Genomic DNA, 23325 nt, shown 5'->3' with positions numbered 1-23325 from the left:
AGTTAATAAATAACATTTAAAAATAGAAGCAGCTTACTGGTAAGTGCTGTAATTTGAGCGATTTTTAGAACAGGCCAGCGGGCTACACATCTGGTCCTTACGGGCTACCTGTGCCTGCGGGCACCGCATTGGTGACCCCTGCATTAGATGAAACTACTATAAGTGGATGTACTCAGGCCTTGACATCACATTGTAGTCAAAAAAGTTCACAAAAAAATAATCAGCTCTGCACCAGTTTATTAAAAAAATACAAAACTTCAGAAAGTTTCCATAGGAAAACTCATGATATTGCAAACCCATCTTTATCAATGTAGTTTAAACAGCTTCTTTCTGTAAATAAACCTCTTGCCTTCTGTAGGCTATGACGACGGGGAAAGGGGGAGGGGCAGTGTTTTGAGTCCCAGTGGATTAGTGGTAACCTTAAAGTTTTGTTTTAAACAGGGTGCTGTACTTCTAGAGTACACAAAGTGAAGTCACATGAATTGCACTGGAAACATGGAGGAGTTTAACACTAAGAAACATTAGTATTATATTGGTAATGTTGAATGAATTGACGTGTCAATTACTCCATTTACAAATAAGAAAAATAGTACTTCATGAACAGTCAGAATACAAGGTTAAAATCTTCTGGTTCTGTTGCGAAGATGATGAAACATTTTTTTTTTTAAATACTGTGTAGCAGCCATTCTTCTAAGAAATCATACCAAACACCAAATTATGTGTGCAACAATAAACCCCTCTCTTTCTCCAGGTTACTGGCCAAGATGTGTCACAAAACAAGGTCTTGTCACTGACAAAGAATGCTTGATCAGTTGTGATGTTTTTAAATAACAGGGGTCTGAGGGGGCTTAGCTGCCATCTCAAGGTTGCTCGCTCTTCCACAGCAAGCTGGAACGTCAAGCAAGCAGGGCTCCATAGAGGTCGGTAGGCCCAGAGAGCCGATCTGCTGCACATGTTGCCTAGAAACAGACCACACAAAGTTAGCACCTACAGGTGGAATCAAGCCGTGCTTAAACACTCAGCTACTCACCAGGCCGAGCGTGAAATGACGTAATAAATGTCAGGCTTTTCGAAACCATTGAAGGTGGAGGAGGCAGCCACAGTGTAGGCACCCATGTTTTCAAAGACTAGCCAATCGCCCACATGCAGGTCTGGCAGGTTGCACTGCTCAACAATGCGATCAAGACCATCACAAGTTGGGCCCCATATACTGCAGGGATACATGGCTTCATCCGGTTTGGGTTTCTATTGGAAGATGACAAGAGGTTAGACTTTTCCTCATCAACAAAGTAAAATATTTTTGCTTACTTTGTGCAGTGTTGGCAGACAATGCGCATGGTCGTAGAGAATACAGTTGAAGGATCCATACACTCCATCGTTGACATAGTACATCAGGCTCTTGTCACAGATCCCTTCATCTTCTTCTGTTTTGAAAGCATTAAAATACTGTGGAATCACAACTACTGTTTTTTTTTTTCAATATAATGTGAACAAACTGGTTCTGACCATCAGAGGCTGTGTCATCATCATCCATGAGCACCTTCTTGGCAATTATGTTGACAACCAAGGTGTACGCAGAGGCCACATAAAAGCGACCTGGCTCAGCAATGATCCTCACACCACTGTCAGCAGGAAAATATTTTTCCAGTGCTAAGTGGATTACTGCTGTGATCTATAAAAAAACGCAGAATGATCGGTAAACAAACATTCCCAAACCAGCAGATGAAAGAAAAAGCTACCTCTTCAAATTTGAGTTCAGCGTCTTCTGAACCAGGGAAACCTCCTCCGATGTCTAAAAGTTTCATGTCAAAGCCCAGATCAACCTAATGAGAGGTAGTTTGTTTTAATGACAACAAATCAGATACATCAAGATACAAACCCCGTTTCCATATGAGTTGGGGAATTGTGTTAGATGTAAATAAACGGAATACAATGATTTCCAAATCATTTTCAACCCTTTTTTTTTTCTTCCGAGGATGTTGTAGTTTGTGCAGTCCTTTGAGACATTTGTGATTTGGGGCTATATAAATAAACATTGATTGATTGATTCAGTTGAATATGCCACAAAGACAAGATATTTGATGTTCAAACTGATAAACATTTTTTTTTGAAAATAATCATTAACTTTAGAATTTGATGCCAGCAACATGTGACAAAGAAGTTTGGAAAGGTGGCAATAAATTCTGATAAAGTTGAGGAATGCTCATCAAACACTTATTTGGAACATCCCACAGGTGTGCAGGCTAATTGAGAAGAGGTGGGTGCCATGATTGGGTATAAAAGCAGCTTCCATGAAATGCGAAGTAATTCACAAACAAGGATGGGGCGAGGGTCACCACTTTGTAAGCAAATTGTCGAAGAGTTATAGAACAACATTTCTCAACGAGCTATTGCAAGGAATTTAGGGATTTTACCATCTATGGTCTGTAAAATCATCTAAAAGTTAAGAATCTGGAGAAATCACTTCACGTAAGCAATGATATTACGGACTTTTGAACCCTCAGGCGGTACTGCATCAAAAACAGACATCAGTGTGTAAAGGATATCACCACATGGGTTCAGGAACACTTCATAAAACCACTGTCAGCAACTACAGTTGGTCGCTACATCTGTAAATGCAAGTTAAAACCCTACTATGCAAAGCCAAACCTATTTATCAACAATATCCTGAAACGCCGCCGGCTTGGCTGGGCCCGAGCTCACCAAAGATGGACTGATGCAAAGTGGAAAGGTGTTCTGTGGTCTGACGAGTCCACATTTCAAATTATATATTTGGATGCAGAGGACATGGCGTCCTCCAGAACAAAGAGGAAAATAACCATTCGGATTGTTATAGTCGCACAGTTCAAAAGCCAGCATCTGTGATGGTATGGAGGTGTATTAGTGCCCAAAACATGGTTAACTTACACATTTGTGAAGGTACCATTAATGCTGAAAGGTCCATACAGGTTTTGGAGCAACATAAGTTGTCATCCAATCAACGTTATCATGGACACCCCTGCTTATTTCAGCAAAAGAATGCCAAGCCACATTCAGCACATGTTACAACAGCGTGGCTTTGTAAAAAAAAAAAAGAGTGCGGGTACTTTCCTGGCCCGTCAACAGTCCAGACCTGTCTTCCATCGAAAATGTGTGGCGCATTATGAAGCGTAAAATACGACAGGGGAGACCCTGGACTGTTGAACGACTGAAGCTCTACATAAAACAAGAATGAGAAAGAATTCCACTTTCAAAGCTTCAACAATTAAGTTCCCTCAGTTCCCAAACGTTTGAGTGTTAAAAAAAAGGTGATGTAACACGGTGGTGAACATGCCCTTTCCCAACTACTTTGGCACGTGTTGCAGCCATGAAATTCTAAGTTAATTACTATTTGCAAAAAAAAAAAATAGTTTATGAGTTTGAACCAAATATTGTGTCTTTGTAGTACATTCAACTGAATATGGGTTGAAAAGGATTTGCAGATCATTGCATTCCATTTATATTTACATCTAACACAATTTCCCAACTCATGAAAACGGGGTTCGTATATTAAATCAGACAACCTAATACGAACGATAGATATTGGAGACTTGAGTGTTGCCTAATGCTGCGGTAAATAAACCATAGTAAATACTTTTAATATTTTGTAGTGAAGAATGTTAGAACATGTTTGAGCAAGTGAAATTAAACAAAAAGAACAATGGAAAGTATGAAAAACAGTAACCTTAAGGTGTGAAAGCCTTTTTTAAAAGTATTTTTCAGTGTGCAATGTTAGAAAAGGTTTGATCAAGTGAAATTTCTAAAAAGAAAAATGTAAAGTATGAAAACACAACCCTTATGACGGATGAATGCTTTCAAAGTAGTGGTGATGTGTTTTGGTGACAGCATTGATTCATTAATTCCTATAATTACGGACTGACAGTAAATTGGATGATCCATCGGACTTTGTTACTTGATACTTTGTAACAAAATATAAATAAATAAAAATGTTGCTTTTACAAAAGATAATGCTTGAGACTGGGAATTTACATGGGAAAAAATATAATATTTGACATCCCTCACTATAGTTTATAACACTCAGATTAGATTGCGGAGCTATACCAAATGTGGTAAGTGTCTTTTTTCCTTATAGTTTACTCACCCCCATATCAAAGACACAGTGGGCATCTGCAATGGCCTGCGTGAAGGCCGCAGAGTCCGTGCATCCGCTGCCAACATGGAAGCTAACGCCGATCACTTCAAGCCCCAGTTCCTTAGCCCGCTCCAGTAGGCCACGACAAGATTTAAGTTGGGCACCAAACTTAATACTCAGGCGACATACTGCCTTCGAGTCATCTGTAGCTATACGCAGCACCAGCCTGGACAAAAAGATAAACATTAAGCATTAAGAGGAAAATACAAATGAAGCACGAACTGCAATAATGTGACTGTTAGGAGACACCGTACTTGGCGTTGTTGTGACAGCGAGCCACTTTCATCAGCTCCACCTCACTGTCAAAGGTCATCATCTGAACACCGTGGGCAGACGCATACTTGATCTGAGAAAGCTGCTTGCATGGGTTGGCATAGATGATTCTGCTGGGATCCACTCCGAGGGACTGAACCAGCTGAATCTCAGTCTAGAGGGGACCAATACAAGTGTGTTTCAGATGCTGCTATTCTCAGAGCAAACAGTCCAATGGGATTTCTCCCGCCCAACATTTACCTTGCTAGCACAGTCAAAACCAGTTCCCAGAGAGGCCAGTGTCATCAAAACAGCTCTGCTGTCGTTGCATTTCACAGCGTAGAAAGGAGACACTCGAGGAAGCGCCCGTGCCCAGCGCAGGTGCTTCTTTAAGACGTCTCCCAGGTCACACACATAGAAGGCATCCCGGTCATCCTTCAAAAGGTAGCACCAGTTTAACACAAACAATCATAAAATTAAAATTAATAAACAAAGGCAGCCCTAAAGCTTACTGTCATTGATGACTCATTGATCTTCTGCTCTACAATATCCCTTGCGGAAAATCCCTCTTCCAAGAAAGATACATCACACTCGACAGAAGATGGTGTATTCATGGTCACAAGAAGTCCTTTGATTGGTCACTTCAAAACTGAAAAAGAGTTGCACCCGAGACAGGTTCAGCATCGTGTATGTAATTGAAGTTAGATTATACTCGTAGGAAAGACGCAAAGTGTCACTTACTAGGATACAAAAGAGATGGAATGTTTTATGTCACAGTTCTTCAAGTGCAGGATATCCAAGGTGGTTCACCAGTGAAGTTAAACCCTTTTAGATAAGCCTCAAGGCCAGGGCCTGTTGAGCAGACAGCGCGTGTTCTCCTGGAGTGTTGATTCTGATAGACAAGTCATATTATTACTGCATTGTATGAACATTGAAAAATGAAAATCCCTTAATTCTAAAGTAAATATTTGGTCTAAAAAACAATGTGTTATTTTTATTTTTTTTGCTTTAAATCATGCTCTGATCAAATGTTGAGTATGGAATATAAACAATTAACCCCAACCACCCAAAAAATTTCTACTTTTTACGTCACGTTTGCCTTTAAGTTCCTTTATCTATTGTGTAATATAAATAACTATAGCAATGCTCACGTGTCAGGAAAACTTGGCACCATATGCGCCCATATGCACATTACCCTTAAAAAAGAGCCCGCCCACGACGCATTTCCTCCAATCACTGCGTAGACACGCCTTCCTTTTAAGAGTGGCATCAAAATGAACCAATCAAATTACGCAAACGTCATTTTGCCGGTTCCGTTTTCGCATTTCTTCTGCCATGAGGTGACCTAACGGTAGCGATGATTCACACATTTACACAGCCTGCTCAAGAAAAACTTAGAACGTTAAAAAAAATAATAATATCGAGACGTTACTTTCAGCTTAAAGCGAAGAGGCTATTTTAGCCATGTTTGTTCGTACACAATGCGACTAGCAAACCGCCTGCTACTAGAAAAGCCTTCACTTCAATTTGAACCTTTAATAAAACTTTAAAATGTAAATAAACTACCAAAAACATACATAAACATCTTAACCGCACCGACGTGTTTCTGGCAATCCATTCCCTCGGGTAATGGCTCGCTAATACCGAGTGCCTACAGCACATAACCCGGTAAAAAAGTCAAAATCTTACCTTAAAAAGCATTTACAAAGTGTGTGTCCATTAGACTCAAACGCTGGGGTGAAAAAAATGCAATTTGTTGAGAAAATGGAGCCAAATATGGCTATGCTACACCTCTGCTGGGTTGAAGGACTGAAGTGGAGGCGGCGAGCGTCCCGGGCTGTATTTATAGAGAGCGAGTTGTCATGGCAACGTAGCCAGCTGAAACCGGCCTCGCATCCACGCAAGAACCGGTTTGGGCTTGTCCCCCATCCTGCATTAACAAGAAGTTTCAAATGTAACGTTATGGATTATAGTTATAACGTTTCTCTTAATTTGCTCATTGCGTGAACAACTACAACACAAATTGGAGGACATTTTACGTCACACAGTTTTAATTTCATATAATTAATGTACGATATAAGTAGTTTATTAATAAATTGCACTGGTCTACCCATTAAAATTCAAATTTTCTTGTCCCACTCTTTTGATGACCACATTAAATGTCAAATAAAACGATTTAAATGTCCTTTATTTTGTATTATTTTATGTATGTCTCAGACAATTGCTGAAACATGAGTTAAAATCAGCATACACTATAAGACTTTTAGCATTATAGAAGACAACATGACTCTTTTATTTTTCATATTTGTATAACTTTTTGTTAGTGCTTCAACGTGTGGCACTACAGCACATGTGTCAAACTCAAGGCCCAGGGGTCAGATCTGGCTCGCCACATGGTTTCACGTGGTCCGCAAAAGCCTGGAAATGCGTCAATCAAGGAATTCGGCTTTTTTTTACCAAACACGTTTATTTGTTCAGTTTTGACAAACAAATTACATGTACTGCAAACAATTGCATGTCTTCTAAACTTGAGAATGATCTGACCATGCAAAAAACATAATATCAACACAGGCGTCTCCAAAGTGCAGTCCGCAGCATATTGTTGGATAAAACCAAAAAAGGCCATTTATTAAAAAAAAACTTTTAAAAAAACTGTGGCTTCACAGTGGTAGAGTGGTTATTATGTCTGCCTCACAATAAGAAGGTCCTGAGTAGTCCTGGGTTCAATCCTGGGCTCGGGATCTTTTTGTGTGGAGTTTGCATGTCCTCCCCATGAATGCGTGGGTTCCCTCCGGGTACTCCGGCTTCCTCCCACTTCCAAAGACATGCACCTGGGGATAGGTTGATTGGAAACACTAAATTGGCCCTAGTGTGTGAATGTGAGTGTGAATGTTGCCTGTCTATCTGTGTTGGCCCTGAGGTGGCGACTTGTCCCAGGTGTTTCCCGCCTTCCGCCCAGTTGTAGCTAAGATAGGCACCAGCGCGCCCCGCGACCCCAAAGGGAATAAGCGGTAGAAAATAGATGGATGAATGGGTGATGCAATGGGTCATTTAGGTTTTTTTTGTAAAAATAAAAAATGTATAAGATGATAGGAACAGATATTATATATCCAGTATTTAAAGACAAAACCTACTGTCAGCTTTGTGTAAATAGTGTTAATAATCATATATATATATATATATATATATATATATATATATATATATATATATATATGTATATATATATATATATATATATATTGATATATATATATATATATATATATATATATATATATATATATATATATATATATATATATATATATATATACCGTACTTCCTTGAATTGCCACCGGGGGGCTAATTAATTTAAAACCTTTTCTCACTCCTGCGCTTGCCAAAGGCATGCGGTAAAAGTAAGCATGCGCTATTTTTTAAAAACCTCTTCTCACTCCGGCACTTACCAATGGTATGCAGTAAAAATTCGAGTGTGATGTAAGCTTGGACCTTAAATCCTACTGAATAGCTCTTAATCTTCTTCCCTTTATGCGATTTCAAATTACCGGTGTTGTAATCAGCCTCCTCCATTTTGAAAATGATGACAGGGGAAGTGTCACTCGTGACGTCACGAGTTTGACCAGGCGGTAATACTTTATAATTTACCCATGTAATAAGTATAAATTTGAAATCAGAATCAGAAATACTTTATTAATCCCTGAGGGGGAATTAAAATGTTCACCACAATCCCATTCAAGAGCAGACAAACATTACAGGGAGACCGAACAGGATCTCATGGGATAATACTACATTTTGTCACCTATCACACAAATATGACAATAAGTTTTGTCTTTAAACATATATAAAGTCTGTTTTTAAAATGTTTTGTTAAATATAAGAAGATATGAAAATGTGACTTATTATTATTAGTATGTTGTTGAAAAAAGTTGCGACACCTCTGTATCATTATTATATATTTCAACAAACTTTTTTGTTAGAATAAAATGCTCGTTCCCCCTGACTATGATTTTAAAAACAAGTACGTTATACATCAATTTTCATGTAAATAAATAAAACAATCAAATTCATTGGGGAATTGTGTAATAACATAAGGCGATTATGCATCATGATTCATATACAGTCACTGTAGCAAGCGGCCCTCTGAGAGCAACCATATTTGCAATGTGGCCGTCAATATAAACAAGTTTGACACTCATTTTCCACAGTAAGCAAAACTGTTTCACAAATTATTAAAATAAAACTAACTTTTTTTTTGTTTAAGTAATTAATCTTCCTTTATTACCTCCTTCTTTGATTGAATGTCCAGTTTAGACAACTGTTTTATTTTGGATATGTAATCCTCCATGTTAAAAATGCAAGCCAGAGGAAAAAATAAACGATCGCTGCTCACTCTTATGTTGTCTGTCTAGTTGTAAATAATGCAGACGAGGCGTGTTGGCTGAGTTTTTGACGTTTACTTTCACAGCATGCTCATAACAACATTCTAGCTGCCGGCATGGCGACAAACAACAAAACTTTTCCGGGCTAACGCTCTTGCTCGTCACTACTGTTGCTTCTGGGTAGTGTAGTTCTTATATTCCCTGGCTCATAACATCACAACTCTTGCTGCTTGTGGTCACTTCTTCTGCAGCCGAGTACCGTAGTTGCAAGAAGGATCACTAGCGCCCTCTACCAACAGAAGGCAGGAGTCATTTAATGACTCATATTTGACACACGCAGCTACGGTATATTAATAAAACATAGGTGCTTACTGTTCTTTTTAGAATATTCAATAGCTTGGACCTTAAATCCTACTGAATAACTCTTAATCTTCTTCCCTTTATGCGATTTTAAATTATTGAAATCAGCCGCCTCCATTTTGAAAACTCGTGACGTGACGAGTTTGACCCGGCGGAAATTCTAGGCATATGCTAACTATTTTGCAAAACGAGTTTGACCCGGCGGAAATTCTAGACATGCGCTAATAAAAATAATAATTTGCGAAACGAGTTTGACCCGGCGTTAATCCTGAGCCGGCGGTAATGCTAAGCATGCGCTAATTATTTTGCGAAATGAGTTTGACCCGGCAGTAATTCTAGACAGGAGCACACTGTATACCCGGCGGCGATTCAAGGAAATATGGTAAATACAGTTAAAAAAAAAGAAAATTTAAAAATACTGGCTTCTGCTGGAGAGACCTGTGTCTGCTAGCTTGAGCACCCACACTTCTCCCAGTGTGGCGAGTCAGAGTACTGCTGAGGCATTGAACTACAAGTTGACAATATATCGCCCCCTACCTTGAGGCAGAGGTACTTGTTACCTCAAGACCTGACTTTTCCACATGGCAACAAGCATGCGCCCCCTCGCACGCACGCCCAATACACATTGTGTGTAGCCATGGAGGCACCACCTGTGTCTGCCTCACTTCTTGTCTCATGCATTGTTTTGATCAGGAAAAATGGAATTTCCGCAATTTTGACCATGAAAATTATCAAAATATACAGGAACCACACCAAAATCACATAGAAAGCATGAACCAAAAGAGAAATATTAAAACTTATTTTATTTTATTACTTTGTTTTGGAACATCTCATGGTTAAGCCACCTGGTTGCAGGTTAGGCACTGCCTCACTTGCCTCCCCTGACAGCACGTCACTGATGTTTATTACTAACTTTTAATAAATCCCCTCTTAACAGTTTCAACCAAAATTGACCAGTATTTACATTGTACACATACTGTACTTTGAGTAGTTGTACCAGGTTGTCAGTCCCACCGAGTCACACGTAGTAGTTGTTGCTAATATTAGAAAGAAAAGTGTTGAAATTAAGTAACCTGACTTATTTAATTACTAAACCCTGAATAATTGCAGAATACGACATTCAGGTCAATTTGCTCTGTATGTGTTTTAATCTGGTTGACGGATGCTGGCAGATTATAACCTTCTATTGGCTCTGAGTGACAGATGTCACTGTCCATGATCTGCTTTGGCTAGCAACACTCATTGTCACTTAGAGGTTCTTGACCAGCTGATGAGATCCCACAATGACTCAGATAGCAAGCTGTCAACACAGGTGCTCATGTCAAACAGGTGATCCTTACCTCTAAGTGCATTTATTATTTGTATTAGACTCTGCAATATTAATCGAAAAGCATGGTGAACAGGCAATGTACAGTACATCGAGTCCGACCACGGGCGTTTATTGATGACACTATGTTGACGGAAGTAGCAAAAAGAATTGTGACGTGTATGGGAATGTATATCTGCTCACATTCCGCTAAATAAAATATAGCGATGGGACGTACTTTGAAAACAACTCAATACTTTTTGAACCTAACAGTGCATGGTTTTCATACACTAAAGACAAACGATAAGGTAGCAAAACAAGTGAATTATTGGCGTATATGAATTACCAGTGCAAATGCTGCTATTTTCTATTATGCAGGAGTAAGCCCCATGAAATTGATTAATGCTTAGGGATGGGTACTTTTGTGTCCAGGTCGAAGTCTGTCAGTACTACCAGGTACCAATTTATGTAAAATCAATAAATGCCACATTTCGATACATTTGTTGCATGTAACATCCTGTCCAGTTAAAGCTTCAGCATCTGCTCATGCTCTTGGCCGGGAAACAAGCAGTCGAGCACCCAGAGCGGACTCAGCCGGACTGCCTCTCAATAGCTTATAGTTGCATGGCTGACTGCAGGACTGTGCACTAAAGTTTTGTTCTTTTCTTTAACAAGTTCAAAACATTGCACGGAGGTGCAAAATCCTCAACTTCTACAATTTTTTTTTTTTCCAAGATGCCGCTGCTGTAGTGGCTGCTGTTGGCAGGAGCTCTGTGCTCTTGTGTCATCCTTTTGTGTTTCCCTCTTGTTTTCATGTGTTATTATATTTTTGTGCCTTTTGGTCCGGGACCCTTTGGGACTGTGTAACAATGGGTGGCACTTTCGTGACCTCTGTGGTGCTTTTTTTGTGGACTTCTGGATCTGCCTCCCGGGAGCCTTTTGGCCATGGAGACCAGCTGCTGGGTGTCAGTTTGGAGGGACTGGGTGAGATGCGGATGAGGGGACAGGGCTGCAGAGCTAGCACTGAGCGCTGGGACGGAGAGGCTTCGTGGTGTCTTGCCTGGGTGAGCAGGTGTCGGACACCTCAGTCTCCTTGGACGTATCATCGCTCATCCATTCTGACTGGACACTGGCCGAGAGTGGAGTCGGCTGTCTTGGTTGCTTTGTTGGGTCTGCTCCTGTCTCTGGCCATGCTCCCTCCACCCCAGCGGACAATGGCGTAGAACACCGCAGAGGCCACCACAGTGGATATGTTTCTTTTACTTTTTATTCATAGCTGTAAGTAATAGTGTCTGGTTGTATCTGCTGCTTTAATTTCTTTAATGTCCTCTGTGTTCTTTGATGTTTCCCTCTTACACAGATGTAAGAGGGATGTGTACGATGGCTATGAGTTGTTTTTTTTCCCTTGGCCTCAGTCTGGACCCCCTCTCCAGGGCCTAGGCTACGACCGATTTTTTTTATTTAATTTTAATCCCCCCGCCCTTGTTTACCTGTATCTCATCTGTTTTGTAAGGGGCGCTGGAAGCCGGCAGACCCGTCAGCGATCCTGTTCTGTCTCCCTGTAATGTTTGTTTGATCTTGAATGGGATTGTGCTGAAAATTTTAATTTTCCTGAAGGAACTCTCCTGACGGAATAAATAAAGTACGATCTAATCTATCTAATCTAAATTGTTTTCATGATCACTTCAGGAAAGACATTACCAGCGCAGGAGCAAAGCTAATAGAGAGACAATGAATAGCTTGGATAGCAGCTGTGAGATGATCAAAGGTTACTTTTAATGCCATCACCTGGTACATGTTGGTGTGTTCACGGCATAATTCACACTAGTAAGTTTGAATCAAAGCATATTTTATTCTGTTACATACGCAGCATTTCACAGCATGTTAGCATTAGCTAAGCTGAGGAGGTTATGAACAACGTACAGTACAGTATTCTGGGGAAAAAGCAAAACCCCTATTCATAGAACAATATATATGATATGATGTATGGGTTGTACTAACTGAGAAGACTTTAAATATTTTCCACATTAATGCATAGTGTATTTCAGAATTGAAATATATTTAGTTTGAATCAAATTTCTCCAGGAGACATCACATGGTGACAAGTCCTGTTGACTTACCTCTGAAAGGACGACAATCTTCTCTTTCTGATGTAAAATTTTGAGGCCTTGCACACACTCAAAGTTGGTTTACATTCCGAAATGTTTCGTCTGAAAAAAACTGACCCCGTTGACAACCGAGATACAGACCCAAGATTTTTTTTTATTTTGTACGACCCATTTTAATCTAGGTTGTTGCTCTCTCTCACAATACCGCTAGTTGAGTACAGTTACATAAGCAAAAACCTTGTCCAGCAACAATGACTACCCAGCCCCCAAAATGCATTGTGAAGTCACGTGACCTTACGAACCCTATTGCTCATGATTACAATCCTGTCCTGTCCAGTCATTCAGGCAAAACATGTTGTTGATGTAGATGCCCAAATCTGCTGTACAGATTTACTTAGAAAAGTGTGGGATATTTCTCTTGTTGCCTTTAAAAAATGTTTGGGTAGCAATATATCACATAAAAACAGCTCTCATTTAAGTAATATACAAATGTATCACAGCTATTTATGTATTTTATAGAGAAATGTAGTTGATCATAGAACTGGTACACAATGTTATTAAAAAGTGTTGATTTTGAATCAAGAATCCTTTTGAATCGAGAATCGATTGTGGACCAAATTGTTGCCCCCAAGAATCAAATCAAATCGCGTGCTGCCCAAAGATTCTTTCGTATGTATTACAGTACAGTGCATGCAAATGAGACACAGAAGTGTAACAACTTAGACAGCCCTGCTTAGTGTTTAATGCTGAATAAAAAAATTGAGATTTTTTTTTTTAAAGCATTAACATTAACACATTGGACTGGACTCTCACATCATTAACTGTATCCACTCTGCATCTATTGCACCGGTCACCCAGGGAGGGTTCCCCACATCTGCGACCCCTTCCAAGGTTTCTCATATTGCCCACTGATTTTATTTTTTTCTTGCCATGGTGTGGGATCTGAGCCAAGGATGTCATTGTGGCTTGTGCAACCTTTCAGACATTTGTGATTAAGGGAATTGTAAGTAAACTTTGATTGATTAATTGATTTGAACACTAACAAAAGTACCAAAAACTGATACCGTTGAGTCCCGGGAATCGATAATGCATCGATTCAAATGGTAGAATGTCATATTTTGTGGAAAATTGTTAAAGCTGACAATATACACTTTAATCTGATGCTGATAGTTGAATTATGAATAATTTAATTATTATTGGTACTGTTGAAAAAAAGCCATAATTGGTTTGTGTGACTCAACCTATGCACAGGGACATCAACAGGGACATCACATATGCTTTCTAGTGGGTAGATGTCTGTTTTTTGCACTAGAATCAATCAAAGTTTACATATATAGCCCTTAATCACAAACGTCTCAAAGGGCTGCACAAGCCACAACGACATCCTCGGCTCAGATCCCACATTAGGGCAAGAAAAAAACTCAACCCAATGGGAACAACAAGAAACCTTGGAAGGGACTGCAGATGTGGGGATCCCTCCAATGGGTGACCGGTGCAATGGATGCCGAGTGGATACAGTTAATAATGTGAGAGTCCAGTTTATGAAGGGGCCAGCAGGGGATCCTCTTGCATGTTGTCAAGTCGGGGAACAGACACGTCACCGACTGATGCATATTGAGTGGTCAACCTGGGTCACGACTTCATGTGAAATTCCAGTCCATTGGGAAACCAGCAGGGGATCATCTTAAAGGGGGACAAGTCAGCAGCGCAGAGACGTCACTAACTGGTGCAAAGAGGAGTGGTCCATCCTGAGTCCCGACTTTGAAAAGCTAACGCTTCATCCGTGGAGGCTGATCCGTGGTCAACTGATACCCTCTTCAGGCAGGATAGGGGGCGGAACAGAAAAGAGAGACAGCAGATCAACTGGTCTTAAAGGCCTACTGAAATGAGATTTTCTTATTTCAACGGGGATAGCAGGTCCATTCTATGTGTCGTACTTGATCATTTCGCGATATTGCCATATTTTTGCTGAAAGGATTTAGTAGAGAACATCGACGATAAAGTTCACAACTTTTGGTCGCTAATAAAAAAGCCGTGCCTGTATCGGAAGTAGTAGAAAATATCCGCGTGTCGTCACGGGTTGTGGAGCTCCTCACATCTGAACATTGTTTACAATCATGGCCACCAGCAGCGAGAGCGATTCGGACTGAGAAAGCGACGATTTCCCTATTAATTGGAGCGAGGATGAAAGATTCGTGGAAGAGGAAAGTGAGAGTGAAGGACTAGAAGAAAAAAAAAGACTACAGTGGGAGCGATTCAGATGTTATTAGACAAATTTACTAGGATAATTCTGGAAAATCCCTTATCTGCTTATTGTGTTACTAGTGTTTTAGTGAGATTATATGGTAGTACCTGTACAACCTGAAGGTCAGCCCCGCACCTTTGTTCAGCACCAGTCGACGGGTGGTGGCAATGCCCATCTCTGCCCTTCGCAAGGGACCCTCTTAGAAACACGATCTTTCGAAATGATCGCTGCATAATACACTGTACTTTGTGTGTGTGGTCCAATCCAACCGTGTTCACTTGACCGCTGTTCCATAGTAAAGCTTCACCCTCATCTTTCGGGAATGTAAACAATGAAACACCGGATGTGTTTGTGTTGCTAAAGGCGGTCGCAATACACCGCTTCCCACCTACAGCTTTCTTCTTTGACGTCTCCATTATTAATTGAAAAAATTGCAAAAGATTCAGCAACACAGATGTCCATAATACTGTGGAATTATGCGATGAAAAGAGACGACTTGTAGCTGTCAACGGTGCTGGAACAAAATGTCCACTACAATGCGTGACGTCACGCGCACACGTCATCATACCGCGACGTTTTTTGCATGATACTTCTGCGCGAAATTTGAAATTGCAATTTAGTAAACTAAAACGGCCGTATTGGCATGTGTTGCAATGTTAAGATTTCATCATTGATATATAAACTATCAGACTGCGTGGTCGGTAGTAGTGGGTTTCAGTAGGCCTTTAATAAGGGTCTATCTAAAGGCTAGAGTATACAAATTAGTTTTAAGATGGGACTTAAATGCTCCTACTGAGGTAGCATCTCTAACTGTTACTGGTAGGGCATTCCAGAGTACTTGAGCCCGAATAGAAACGATCTAAGGCTGGAGACTTTTTTGGGTCTCTGGGAATCCTTAGCCGGAGTTCTTTGAACGTAGATTTCTGTGCAAGAAGAATTTCCTATGCAAAAACATCTTTTGAATTAAAGTAATGTGAAACTATAAATCACAGGTTTAAAAGTGAATACAGTGCATGCTCTTTAGTTATATTTGCACATTGATGATTTCCTTGTAGTCTTGCCCTCACTGTGAACTGTGCCACTCTACGCCTGCCGGACAGAAAATTAGCTAACACTTAACTAATTTGCAGCACATTTTTGGTATGCTTGGTCCACATCACAAGACAATAGTTCATTATATAAATGATTCAACTCAGGACGTATTTAGTCCTTCTTTTTTAGGATTCTCCATTTGTAATGTCTAAAACTTGCTCTGTGTGGTCTTCCTGTTTTTGCTGCTGTGGAACGCTGTGACTTGACCTTGATTTTGCAAGGACTCACAAAACACAAGGATGATGATTGTAATTACACACCCACACAAAAACACTTCAGTGGGCACTCCCATGAATACCAAGGATATATTGCTGAATCAGTGCATTTATGGTCACAGATTTTTGTCTGCTTATACTTTATTTATACAGCTTCTTTCATACAGTAATGACATTTTTTTCTTGCAGGATTAAATTAACAATACAAGAAAAACAATAGAAACAAAAGGTAAAAGTTAGACTGCATTGAATACAACATAATACTTTATTTCAACAATAAACAAGGGTTTGAATGGAGACCGCACATTATCTGAGGCATGTTATAACCAGACTTGAATAAAAAACCAAACAACTGACCAGTGCTGATACAGTTAATTGATCGTGCCTCAGATATGTGCACTGTTGACAAATGATGACAAACCTAAGCCAGTTTATACTTGCCTTGGATTTAATGCAATACGTACATTTCGATTTGGCAACTACAGTAGGAAAGGGAATCATATGCCCAAGCACAGCTGGAACCTATTCAGCTCCACTTGGGCGGAATGCAGAGTACACCTTGGACAAGTCGCCACCTCAAAAACTTTCACCCAGAAAATATATTTGAAGCCAGCAAAGCTAAACATAAGTTTGCAAGATATTTACAATATTAAAAGTTAAATTATCAGTTAGCTTTTCCGAGAAACAGCATTTTCCGAACAGATAAAAATATGTCCACTGTGGAGGACACTGCTTCTCAGAAAGTTGAAATACACTAAACTGAACACAATTTTTTTTACACTTGATGTTTACATTGTCGAATTTTGTTTGAAACAGTTGTTCCTGCACAATTGTTTGCATTTTATAGTACATCTTTGTTGTAATAAATATGATTTGAACAATTGAGCATTATGTTTGCGTTCAATCACAGTAAATGTGTTGCTCTTAAATATTTCTGCCACTTAATTTTACACACTACAGCATCTTTTTTTGGGACATACACCACAATAATATTGTACCGTGGCCTTAATACTGTGATGATTTCATACGGTGAGATTTTGATAGTTACATCCCTAGATGTTAGTCACTGTCAGTGCCAGATTATTGGCTTTTTGTGGCCCGTATTTCAGCTTGTAATACTATTAGTAGAGTTCAATTTTATAAGTTACTCCATATGTCACTAGTAGGGTTGCAAAGGGGTGGAAGGTTTCTGGTAAATTTCCGGAGACTTACCACAGGAAGTTAAGCTGGGGAATTTTGGAAATCTATCCATCCATTTTCTACCGCTTATTCCCTTTTGGGGTTGCGGGGGGCGCTGGCGCCTATCTCAGCTACAATCGGGCGGAAGGCGCTGTTCACCCTGGACAAGTCGCCACCTCATCGCAGGAACGATGGAAATATTGATCATTTTTTAATTATTATGATTATTAGATTATTTAATTGTCCATGGGAATTAATGGGAATAACAATAATTATATATTATCGGGCACTTCTCTATATGCTGCTGCGTTTTGAGGCATTTTGGACATATCTCTTTGCACAGTCTTTGCAAATGTACCAGCCTACTCGCCTACATTGGTGGGGGTGAAATGTCCCCACACATCAGATGGTGTACGTGGCATTATTCTGTTTGTATTTAATTATTCTTGTAAAACACTAATGCAATGACACACACAGATATAAATAGTCAGTTAACAATTGGAGTAGTCTTTAAAAATATTTTACTGATGGACAAATGAATAGAAATAGGCTAGATGAATAAATGGTTTTGATTTAGTATTCGCTATTTGAACTTTACAGATCACAAAAAAATGTAAATACGGATCGCTAACGGTGTTAGCATAAATGAATGGGATTTAACATAGAGAAGATTAGCATCACGGTTAACGGAGAAATATTTTCATAAACCTAAACCTAGCTAGCTAGAGATATTGGCCCCAAAATTATTTAACAAGTACTGGAACAGCTAGCTTGCTTAAATGGAAGTCTGCTGCACTAGCCAGTAACAAGCAATTTCACCTCTATTAAACTTAAATACCATAGATCAAATATATTTACCCCAACACTTACCTGACTGGATGAAGTCCTTGGGCTCAAATACTAGTGTGGCCTCAATAGCCCTGTTGTAGTGTGTAGCATGCTGGGAATTATCTGCACATGTGATGGAGGAATGCACTGTAAAGCGGTGGTTCTCAAATGGGGGTACGCGTACCCCTGGGGGTACTTGAAGGTATGCCAAGGGGTACGTGAGATTTTTCAAAAATATTCAAAAAATAGCAACAATTCATAAATCCTTTATAAATATATTTATTAAATAATACTTCAACAAAATATGAATGTAAGTTCATAAACTGTGAAAAAAAATACAACAATGCAATATTCAGCGTTGACAGCTAGATTTTTTGTGGACATGTTCCATAAATATTGTTAAAAATGTCTTTTTTTGTGAAGAAATGTTTAGAATTAAGTTCATGAATCCAGATGGATCTCTATTACAATCCCCAAAGAGGGCACTTTAAGTTGATTATTACTTCTATGTGTAGAAATCTTTTTTTTAAATAATTGAATCACTTGTTTATTTTTCAACAAGTTTTTAATTATTTTTTTAATCTTTTTTTCCAAATAGTTCAAGAAACACCACTACAAATGAGCAATATTTTGTACTGTTATACAATTGGCCCAAGTGTTTGAATGTGAGTGTGAATGTTGTCTGTCTATCTGTGTTGGCCCTGCGATAAGGTGGCGACTTGTCCAGGGTGTACCGCCTTCCGCCCGATTGTAGCTGAGAGAGGCGCCAGCGCCCCCCGTGACCCCAAAAGGGAACAAGCGGTAGAAATTGGATGGATGGATATACAATTTAATAAATCAGAAACTGATGACATAGTGCTGTTTATTACTTAATCTCTTTTTTTTCAACCAAAAATGCTTTGCTCTGATTAGGGGGTACTTGAATTAAAAAATGTTCACAGGGGGTACATCACTGAAAAAAGGTTGAGAACCAGTGCTGTAAAGGGTTGACATTTTTACTGAATTTGCATTATATAAGGTTGTTTTAGCTAATAATCATGCTGCAAAATCTAGCATTTTGCATTCAATGTTTATTCCTATGAATTCCCATGGAAAGTTTCCAACTTTGAATATTCCTGAAATTTTGCAACCCTTGTCACTAGTCATTGAAAATATAAATAATGTAGGAGGTAGGTGGCGGGGGGCGTGGTTAAGAGGGGAGGAGTATATTTACAGCTACAATTCACCAACTCGAGTATTTGTATTTCATATATATTTCATATATATATTTCATATATATATATATGTATGAAGTACTTGACTTTCAGTGAATTCTAGCTATATATATATATTTATTTTATTACATATATGTATATATAAATTAAATAAATAGTTGAATTTTAGAAGGCACCTATCAAATACACAGTAATAAAAACACAGTTCTACTAACTGTACTGTGCTTGCTGGTTACTAAAAAAAAAACAGCAACACTTACCTTTCACTATTTGAGTAACCTTTGTTACACCATCGGCTCTCCATTTTGCGAGGTGGCCCATAATACTGGGTTGTGAACGATGCTGCGCTGCGGACGCTTTGTGCTTCGCTGACCGTTCATGACTGAGTATATCCGTTCGGCCACCGAGTTCAATGGAGAAGTCTGTTCTACAAAATTTACAGGCAACAAACTCCTTCCCCTTTCGAACTCTCCTGTATAAACTGAAATTCTTGTTTCCATTTGTTTTGGAACTTGCAAGCGTATTTTTTCATTTTGCTCGTCGACTGTAACTTCCTCGTTCTTCTGCTTCGTCTCGTGTGTGCAGTTTTTTATTAAAATCCGTAGATGTTGTAACGTGATTGGGCAGGCAAGCTGTTTATATAGTGGGAAAGCGGACGTGAAAACATGCTGTCCCCACTCAGGTCCGCATGGAGCTGGAGGGGGCGTGGCCTCCAGCTCCGGCTGAATTTCGGGACAACATTTTTTCCGGAGGTTTTCGGGAGAGGTGCTGAATTTCGGGAGTCTCTCGGAAAATCCAGGAGGGTTGGCAAGTATGATCTAAATGGACTTGAATGTGCTCAGCACCCGGAACAACAGCATAGGGTGTTTACGCCGGGATCCGGCCTTGTGCCCTGCAATTAACAGGTGGTGTGCCTTTTGTCAGCTGGAATAGACTTTAGCTCCAGCAAAGTTTCAAACCCTGAACAGGATACGAGGTAGACTGATGGATTATATTGGGAATTTAAAATGTCTAAACTTAATACATAGATATGCCACAAATCAAGGTGCTTTTAAAAATTACAGTGGTGCTTTGGCTACAAGATGAATTGGTTCTGGGACAGAGCTTATTACCCAAAATACTCAAATCTGAAATGTATGTTCCCTGTTCAAATAAATTGAAATTAAATTTTCCCGTTCAGAGCCACCCTAAAAGCACCACATTTTTATTGTGTTACACACTTTTTAATAAGAAATACTAACTCCTTAATAACGACTATTGTATCTATAGAACTACAGTAGTTTTATGAAGTAATGTAATAATAATCTACACCCTTTACCTTGGAGAGCGGACTTCTATTGTATCTCCAGCAAGTTGCTTTGTCCGTCAAACACACCATCAACACACCATCAGCAGCTTCTCCATATTTTAATGGGTAAGTAGTTTAACATCCTTGGCTGGCGTAATTAACTCATTATTCTGATAGTCCTGCCTTGCCAAGTCGGCTGTACACGCACACTTTTCAGAATCAGAATCAGAATCAGCTTGATTGTCATTACGCAGGGTAACGAGATTGAGGCTATTCCATACAGTGCAATGTGTGCATGCAAGAAAACAATGTGTACACCGAAGAGAAGGCAGTTATGAGGGTCAATGGGGCAGTCCGTTCAGGGTGGTTATGGCCCTGGAGAAGAAACTGTTCTTTAGCCTGTTTGTCTTGGTTTTAATGCACCTGTAGCGCTTCCCAGAGGGCAGCAGGTGGAACAGGTCAGAGCCAGGGTGGGTGCTGTCCTTGATGATGGCACTGGCTCTGTCGAGGCAGCGGGAGGTGTAGATGTCCATCAGAGAGGGGAGAGGGCTGCCGATGATCTTCTGAGCCGCCTTGACCACCCTATGCAGCCTCTCCCTGTCTGCTGCAGTGCAGCTGCCGTACCATACTGTAATACAGTAGGTCAGCAGGCTCTCGATGGACGAGCGGTAGAAGGTCAGCAGCAGGTAAGGCTTCAGGTTGTACTTCCCCGAGGACTCTCAGGAAGTGTAGCCGCTGCTGAGCCTTCTTGATGATTGATGTGGTGTTGACTGTCCAGGAAAAGTCGTTAGAGATGTAGACTCCAAGGTACCTGAGGGAGTGGACACTCTCCACACGCTTGCTGTTGATGTAGAGGGGGGCAGGGTCGGTGCTGTTCCTACTGAAGTCGACAATGATCTCTCTGGTCTTGCTGGTGTTGAGAGCGAGGTTGTTCTCTGAAGACCAGGCCGTCATCTTCAGGACCTCCTCCCTGTAGGCAGCCTCGTCACCCCTGGAGATGAGCCCGACTACTGTGGTATCGTCAGTAAACTTGACGATAAGGTTGTCACTATGGGCCGGACTGCGGTCATGGGTGTAGAGGCAGTAGAGGAGGGGGCTCAGCACACAGCCCTGTGGGGAGCCGATGCTCAGCGTGCGGGTGGATGAGAGGTGGGGGCCAAGTCTCACATTCTGGGGTCAGTCCGTTAGGAAGTCCCTTATCCAGGCGCTTGTGAGAGGGGGGAGGCCAAGAGTGTCCAGTTTATTGCAGAGTCTGTCCGGTATTATTGTATTGAAGGCAGAACTATAATCCACAGAAAGCATCCGGACGTAGCTCTGCTGCTGCTCCAGGTGGTTCAGAGCAGGTGGTTTGTCATGTTTTCCCATATTTATTTAATTCAGTGAATATTCTTTGGTTCTTTTCAGCACTGTCCTTCACACTCAAACAAAGTTTGTCTTTCTAACTTTGCTGACCTCTAACCAGCCATCTAATAGCTAGCTATTAACTAACAAGCTATACAGTGAGACACTAGATGTTTTGGTCAAATCTTACAGGGCTCACTCACTATAACAGTCGCTATTTCAATTACTCATAACCCAAATTTTTGTTCGCAATCTAAAGCATTACAATTAGCAGAGAGACAGATTGTTTCGCCTCCGAAACAAAAATGTAAGTCGGGGCAATCATAAGTCGCGGTACAATTGTACAGTATCTAATAATCACATTTTAAAGAGTCACAATATCACTATCTCCGACGTCTTTGTTCATTTATCCTGCTCAGTCTGTGTGGGAGTCAGAGGTTAAAGATGGCAGTCTCCACAAGTGTTTAGCAAGTATAATCCAGGAAGTCTTGACCTCAAAGTACTTAAGAGTTTCTGTTTGGCCCAGACTGCAAAGGCGAGGTGTTTATCTGCTTCAGACCCAAATTAGCAGATGGTACTCAAAGTATTTATTGACCACTAACTGAGGTCTACTTGACATAGTGAACTCAGGAGAATGGCCTTGTTGCAGCACACCTTCAGCAGCATGTTGACAAACTGATAATCAACTTAAAAAAGCAGACTTAAACTCAGACAGACAGTCTTTTAAAACCACCACGACCCCCGGTTTGGTTTAGTGTATGGAGAAGTATTTCTACAGTTTTGACACATTTTCTGAAAGCTGTTTCACATATTATACAGGATATATAGCCTTTTACCGATTGCAATGCACATCTCTCATGTTTGTGTTGTGTGGACAGCAGGACTTATCTTTTGCTGGTAGCTTGCACATTATCACAGACTGTGGAAGTTTAAATTTAATATTGCACTTTTGCAATACTGTGAGGCTAACAGAGGCCTTGTGCTTGTTGGCTCTCGGATATGGCATTCAGAAAGTCTGAAACCATTTTAAAGAGATGTATGTAAAAAGTAAAACTAGTAATTATTGGTTTAGCCATTACTTTGTTGGCAGATCCATTATTGTATTTTTGTTTTAACTTTCACTAAATACAGTAATGTTGCGTTTCAATTACCAACTAAAAACTTTGCAAAAAAGTAAGAAATGTATCAATCAATCAATGTTTATTTATATAGCCCTAAATCACGAGTGTCTCAAAGGGCTGCACAAGCCACAACGACATCCTCAGTTCAGATCCCAGATGTATGTAAAAAGTAAAACTAGTAATTATTGGTTTAGCCATTACTTTGTTGGCAGATCCATTATTG

The 23325-nt window shown here is 40.0% G+C and overlaps 1 protein-coding gene across 2 annotated transcripts; it reads right to left on the bottom strand.

Annotated features, from left to right (window-relative positions):
- Positions 1-220: 220 nt before the first annotated feature.
- LOC133550227 (ornithine decarboxylase-like) lies at positions 221-6253 on the bottom strand. Of its 2 annotated transcripts, none has more exons than XM_061896378.1 (11): positions 6113-6253; positions 5165-5315; positions 4936-5072; positions 4685-4858; positions 4426-4598; positions 4121-4337; positions 1740-1823; positions 1507-1672; positions 1309-1424; positions 1031-1245; positions 221-959 (listed from the first exon to the last, which is right to left on the bottom strand). In XM_061896378.1, the coding sequence occupies exons 3-11, from the start codon at positions 5035-5037 to the stop codon at positions 824-826; spliced, it is 1383 nt and encodes a 460-aa protein (XP_061752362.1). In that variant the 5' UTR covers positions 5038-5072; positions 5165-5315; positions 6113-6253; the 3' UTR covers positions 221-823. The 2 variants fall into 2 exon arrangements, with proteins under 2 accessions (XP_061752362.1, XP_061752363.1); XM_061896379.1 differs by having other exon boundaries at positions 1309-1421.
- Between the last annotated feature and the right edge of the window lie 17072 nt (positions 6254-23325).

The sequence above is a fragment of the Nerophis ophidion genome, linkage group LG03 (genome assembly GCF_033978795.1).
Source record: "Nerophis ophidion isolate RoL-2023_Sa linkage group LG03, RoL_Noph_v1.0, whole genome shotgun sequence".
NCBI classification, from domain to species: Eukaryota; Metazoa; Chordata; class Actinopteri; order Syngnathiformes; family Syngnathidae; genus Nerophis; species Nerophis ophidion.
Note: the sequence above shows the minus strand (reverse complement) of the source record. Positions and strands in the feature narration are given on the sequence as shown.

What these genes read in the sequence shown, in the direction of transcription:
- LOC133550227 (XM_061896378.1), bottom strand. Translation starts at nt 5,037, where the DNA reads ATGAATACACCATCTTCTGTCGAGTGTGATGTATCTTTCTTGGAAGAG. An exon ending in TGATGACACAGCCTCTGATG is followed by an intron (nt 1,425 to 1,506) that starts GTCAGAACCAGT and finishes CTTTCAAAACAG; the next exon opens with AAGAAGATGAAGGGATCTGT. An exon ending in GTCATTTCACGCTCGGCCTG is followed by an intron (nt 960 to 1,030) that starts GTGAGTAGCTGA and finishes GTCTGTTTCTAG; the next exon opens with GCAACATGTGCAGCAGATCG.